The sequence below is a fragment of the Echinops telfairi genome, unplaced genomic scaffold, assembly GCF_000313985.2.
Source record: "Echinops telfairi isolate 266 unplaced genomic scaffold, ASM31398v2 ScPeMD7_3;HRSCAF=10, whole genome shotgun sequence".
NCBI lineage: Eukaryota > Metazoa > Chordata > Mammalia > Afrosoricida > Tenrecidae > Echinops > Echinops telfairi.
The window spans coordinates 64388422-64394412 of record NW_022103899.1 but is presented as its reverse complement, the minus strand read 5'-3'; the positions used below and the strand labels follow the sequence as shown (position 1 = coordinate 64394412).

At 62.5% G+C, this 5991-nt stretch overlaps 2 protein-coding genes across 2 annotated transcripts in view; one reads left to right on the top strand and one right to left on the bottom strand.

The window, feature by feature from the left end:
• Positions 1 to 1468, bottom strand: part of CROCC2 (ciliary rootlet coiled-coil, rootletin family member 2) — a 62628-nt gene extending 61160 nt beyond the window's left edge. The window contains exon 1 of the mRNA XM_045294534.1: positions 1391 to 1468. Within this exon, the coding sequence (XP_045150469.1) occupies positions 1391 to 1468 (78 nt within the window). The remainder of the gene's footprint in view (positions 1 to 1390) is intronic.
• A 4374-nt stretch (positions 1469 to 5842) lies between these two features.
• Positions 5843 to 5991, top strand: part of MAB21L4 (mab-21 like 4) — a 10505-nt gene continuing 10356 nt past the window's right edge. The window contains exon 1 of the mRNA XM_004701885.2: positions 5843 to 5932. Coding sequence (XP_004701942.1) covers positions 5843 to 5932 — 90 coding nt within the window. The remainder of the gene's footprint in view (positions 5933 to 5991) is intronic.

Genomic DNA, 5991 nt, shown 5'->3' with positions numbered 1-5991 from the left:
CAGAACCCACCAGCAGAGCCCCAGCCCACCCGGCAGAGCCAGCCATAGGAGGAGGCACCCTCCGCCTCTTTGGTCTGGTTACACCTGCTCTTGTTAGTTCTGTCCTTGTGTGTACATGCTTGTGTGCCCGTGGGGGTGTACGAACATGCGTCTGCCTGTGTACTTGTGGGTGCACATGGAAGTGCCGGTGTGCACCTGTGAGTGAGCAAGTGTGTGTGCACAGCTGCCTGCACACACTTGTCTGTGCGTGTGTGCGGTGTGTGTGGGTGCCTGCATACACAGGGGGCTTCACCACGTTTGTGGAAGAAGGAAAAGCAGAATGAACCACCACCGACATGGGGTTCCCAGGATCCCGTCACCACACCGCCGTGAGGGTCCTCCCTCTGCATAGCACATGCTGTTCCCTGTGTGTGTTACACGCCGCCAATACAAGGGAAACCAGAAGACTAGATGCATTTAAACATCGGAAAGGAAAAACAGCGAAGGGCCACAGCCCTAGCCCTCTGGCTTCCTCCCCTCCGGTCAGAGTGGGCACAGAAGGAGCTGTGACTTGGAAAGTGAGGTCCGTGCTTGTGAGACACACAAGCTAGTTTCATAGCCCAGGTCTCTGGGGAAATGAAACTAAAATGTAATGGGATTGTCCCAGGAACACACAGAACTCTTCTTTGTATGGGTGTGTGTGTATATGCGTGTGCATGTATGTGTATGCCTGGGTGCATGTGCATCTGTGTGTACCTACAGGGGTGTGTGTGTGTGTGTGTGTGCTGTTTGATCGGCTGCCACCACACTGACGCTTGCTTTCCTCAGGGGACCCGCATTGTTCACGTGGGGCCACACCAACCCCCTGCAGCGCAGCTGTTCATAACTGACTATGAGTCAGCCAGTGTGTGAGGGTTCCGGGGCACCCCAAGGGGCCAGTGGAGGCGGAGACCTGGCCATGGTGACAGGAGCAGGGGTGATGGGTCAGACAGGGAGGCGTGGGTGCATCCCAGGGCTGGACACCTGGCTCTGGGAGTGAGGGTGAGGGCAGGGTGTTGGGTGAGCCTTGACTATTCCTGCTGCTCCTGGGCAGGGGGTGCTCTGAGGAAACAGAGCACGTGGGGGCTGACCTCCCCTCCCAGGCAGTGACTGCCAAACAGTGGCCCTGCCTTTGTCGCGAGAAGCCCCTGGAATAGTGTCCAGTGCGTACTGTGCTGGGCGAGAGCTCAAGCTTGGACAGAACACTGGTCCCCAACCCTGTCCTCCCTCCTCTCCTGTGTGCACGTGCACTGCGCATGCCCGTGCCGGACACGTGAGCGGGTAACAAGTGGCTGTGGAAACCAGTGGAGATAGGCGCTTGGCTGCCCCCTACCCAGTGCCATGCCCTGCCCAGTGCCCCTAGCCCGCTGACCTGGATAACCGTGTCCAGCCCCAGCCTGGGTCGCTCGCCAGGGGCCTCACTGCTCGGCTCGCTGGAGGCAGAACTCATAGCCAGGCTCCTGGCGCACCCCTCTGTGAGATGCCCGGCCCACACCTGCGGGGCCCTGGCTGCTAGGTCCAGTTCTCCGGAGCTGGTGCGTGGCCACACGCTCTGCGTTCTGGGCGTTGCTCTGGCAACTGGGACGCTGAAGCTGGTTGTCCTAGAAATAGGCGTGCAAGGCCCATTGCTATGGGGATGAGGGAAGCTGTTGACTGGAAGCCGTTTCCCGGGAGACCTGGGAACGCCCCTCGGAACTGGAGACCCCACCCTGGGGAGGGGCCCTGGGGAAGCTGCCTACTCAAGGACGGAGTCCCGGGGCTGTGCTTCCTCATGGTGTGGGGGTGGGGGCTCTGGAGTGGGGGGAGTTTCTTCATGGCTGCTCGATTCCTCACCACTCTCAAGGCTCCTGGGGCCACAGTGGGACTGGGCAGTGTGTGTGGGGGGGCCAAGCTCCTCTGCAGAGACCTGGGGCGGGGTTGGCAAGGGTCTGAGGGCAAGGTCAAGGCTGGTGGAGTGTGACAGACCCCCATCTGAGCCCAGTCCAGATCCGGGTGGTCATGCTCCTTCCTGGGAGGTGGGGTCTGGGGGCGACGAGCAGTCCCCTTGCAGTGCTGAACTCAAGGGTCCTGGGCCACATGGGTGTTGGGTCCCCAGTGAGGGGTGGTCACCGTGCAGTCCCCTGCTGAGTGTCCTCACCAGCCTCCACAGTGGCCTGGTCACTGCTTCTGCAGGAGTCCTTGACGGGCTGCAGACCCTTGAGCCAACCTCCACGATCCCCCCACCCCCTTCTCAGCTCGAAGCCCTGATGTTCCTTGTCCCCCAGCCCCAGCCCCACACCCTCAGTGGCCATCAACCTCTGCCTCCCCACTCCCCACACCCCCTGGTTCTGAGTTATCTCTGGCCTGCAAGGGAGTCTCAGGGGCAGGGTGTTTACTGAGTGGGTGGGAGGGCAGGTGGAGACCTCACCAACAGGATGCCCCCCGGAGGGTGTGGGAGAGCAGGCTGGGCAGGGGTTTCACACAGAGGAGGGCAAAATCGACCCACCTCCTCTTATGACCAGGTACCTGTGCCAGAGCTGCCCTGGGCTCCCCCACTCCTCCCCACCTCTTCAGGGATTTCCCCCCACCCCTCCTCCACACCTCCTGTAGACCCCACCCCATCCCTTTTCACTGATAGAGGGGCTGCCCGGGCTTCCTGCCCTCTACAGGGGTAGCTGCAGGATAGCTACCCCATTCCTCTCCACCCCTAAAGGCCACCACTGAGCATCAGCAGGTTGGGGGGTTGGGAGGAGGGGGTAGGAGCGGGTGTTGTTTGCTCAGCACTCCACGGGGGACCTTTTGACTCCACCCATCACTCTCCCTGTGCTCTGGCAGCTCCGGCCCGGCATTGGTCCATGCTGTCCCTTCCTTACAGGTGGGGTCCCCTCGGCTTGCTCTCCCTGAGCCCCCACTCTGAGCAGCATCAGCAGTGTCCCAAGCTCCCGGCACCCACTGCTGGGGACTTGGTGCCTAGGTCCAGCCGTGGAGAACATGGACACCTTGGGGTGGGGGCTGGGCTGCGACAATGACCAGACCCTGGCCCCATTCCACCCACTGGCTGGCCGCATGGGTGCAGACCTGTAGGTGACCCAGAGCCTCCCTGCAGGGAGGAACCCTGAAACCCACAGGCCGTGTGCTGCTTCCTGTGGGAGGCCCATGAATCACACTGTCCCTGACCTCTCTCTTCCTGGGGTTCAAAGGCAGGGCCGTTCCCGGAAGAGGGAGGGGTACATCGGAATGGGGAGCCCTCAGTCCTGTCATCCCTACCTTTCCCCTCCTCCAGGCTGCCCACACCCAAACTATCCACTCCGGCATCTGGACCTGGCTCCCTGGCATAGTCTCTGTCGGCTGGTGACTCCTACCCGCTGGGTCACTACCTGCCCCGGCTGCAGACAACTGGGACAGCTCATGAGTGGAGGGACTCAAGTGGCCCCTGGTGCAGCCTTCATGGGGTCAGCCGGAGGCCAGGGCCCAGCAGAGCTGAGGTGTCCTCCACTGTTCCATCAGAACTGCTGACTGATCCCCCTGCTGGCTGTAGGCTCTGGGACCCTGGGCCACAGCCCAGAAGCAGAGACCTGTTGGGGTAGCCAGCTCAGATGGGCCTCTGGGGGCCGATGTTGGAGATAGCACCCCTCAGCTTCTCAGAGGTGCCCCAGAGCACCCCTGCACCGTGTGCTGGGAGAAGCTTTCCCCCTCCCCTTGAGGTCCAGCCTTGGGGAGTGGGGGTCCAGACTGGGAGTCAGTCTGAGGGTGGGGGGAGGCCCTCACCAAGCCCCTCTCAGGTTGATCCACTCAAGGGTGTTGGGGGGAGGTGACTCAGGAGGAGCCCCCTCTTCCTGTGGAGTGTGGCATCAGGTTGAGGACAGCGTCCATGGTGGCAGGCTGGGCTGGGCAGCCGCCTGAGGGGTTTGTGTCTCCTGGCTCCGCACTTCAAGTTGGAATGCTCTTTCCCCTGAGAGCTGGGTCTTTGTCCTGGGTCCTGGGGGAGAAGCCCTTTGAAGAGACTGATTGTTTATGCTTGTGAGGGGCCTCCTGGGAGGGAGGTGCTCAGGCCAGAAGGACTCCCCCATGTGGGACCGGTCAACGCCGCCCCTGATTCCAACTCTGCCCATCTACACACCAAGGCAGCACGGTGCCCCCCGGGCTCCAGCGGATGCTTGTAGAGGGGTTCTCTGGTCTTTCTTCCTAGGGCCTCTGGTTGGACTGCAGCTAGCCGAGCATGGCCACAGTGGGCACCACCCAGAGCCCCACCTATACCAAGAGGCCACTAAAGGCCTTGGGCTTGGACATTCCCGGAGTTTCCTGGTTGGTGGGTAGGGTGGCGCACCCTTTATGGACACGGAAGCTCCGTGTTGGGGACCCTCCCTGACCTCGCCCTCTGTGCCTCTTGATTTGTGAGTGGCTGGAGAGCCCTGAGCATGGGGCAGTACCCCGAGGGGTACAGGAGATCCCCTGGGTTAGAAGTCAAGGTGATGGGGTTGTCCAAGTTTATAGACATCTGGGGTCTCAGGCGGACTTGGCAGTGGTCGTGGGGAGGCATATCTAGCTGAGTGGCGGGCATCCCTGAGAGAAGGCCAGGGACAGGGGGCAGGCCGGGGTTCCCACAGCACCTTGACAGGATGGCGAGTGGGGGAGGGGCTGCTTCTGAGGTCCATCTAGGAGAAAGGGCCAGAGAACCCAGACATCAAGCTCACTGTCTGTCTCCTGGGATACTCAGAGCTGGCCGCCTGGCTGTGGCCTAGGGTAAGGTGACCAGACGTCCCGCTTTTGGTGGGACAGTCCCGGTTTTTAACAATTTTTCCCCGCATCCCATGGCGTTTTTAAAAAGTCCCGATTTTTGGAAAGAATGCACGACAAGCTAGAGTATATGGTTTTTAGCTGCCATGTGGCTATTTTGCCGGGATATGAGTTTTATCAATGGTGTCCCGCTTTTGTCCTGCTTTACCAATGTTAAAATCTGATCACCTTAGCCTAGGGCTGAGTGCCATCCTCAGACCCACAGCCTGGTGCAGTGTCCCCCAGAGAGAGAGGGACAACACAGCAAATGGGTGGGTGGGTCTGGAGGCCCCTGAGTCTGGCCTGCAGCCTGGGCAGGAGACCCAGCAGGGAACCCTGGCAGGCCAGAGCTGGAGGGGCCTGCCGGGTGAGGGGTGAGCTCCTGTCCACACCTGGGAGGCGGAGAAGCAGAGGCCAACTCTCAGACAAGCCCGCCCCTCAGGGGCCTTCCAAGTACCTCCCTGGGTTCCCATCCAGTGCCCTGCTTGCAGGTCCTGCGGTGGGTGGGACCGGGTGACCACCAGAGGTCTGGAGGTGGAGTCTAGGGGCAGTGTCTCCTGGGTGGGAGGCGCCTGTGTTTCCTGTTTGTAGCCTCCAGGCTGAGCAGCCCACAGCGGGGCCAAGGGTCGCAGGGGCAGCTCCCGCCCACCGCAGGTTGGGGCTTGTACCGCCGTGGGCGGGCGGGCGGGCAGGCACCGTGCCCAGCGCAGGTGCTGGCGGGGACGGGCGGGACTCTCCAGCCCTCGGGGCGGAGCCGCGGAGGGAGACCAGTTCCAGACCCAGGTGGGCGCCGCCTCAGCGAAGGCCTGAGGCTCAGGTGGGGACTGCGAGGGCTTGGCCAGGAGGACAGAAGGGCTCTGGACTCCGGCGTTGGGGACATTGGCAGGTGGTTAGAGTTTGAGCTGCGAGCGAGCACAGGCCTCGCCTGCTTCACTGCATCTAGGGCTTCCGAGAGCGGGGTGGGGTGGGGGGCGAGGGTTGTTGCGGGGCGAGGGCGTGGGGCTCCGTGGCGTCCACCCGCCAGACCCCAGGAGGCCACACACTCCGCCCTCACCTCCTAGTCTGAGCCATGGGCACGCTGCGTGTCCCCTCCCAGTGGAAGCGGGCACTGGGGGTCGTCGGTGCCCTGGAGACAGTCCCCGCGGAGGAGCGGGCCTGGGTGGGAGGGCCCTGAGCGGCGGGGGGCGGGCCGCGGCCGGCGACATTCCTGGTGCCTGG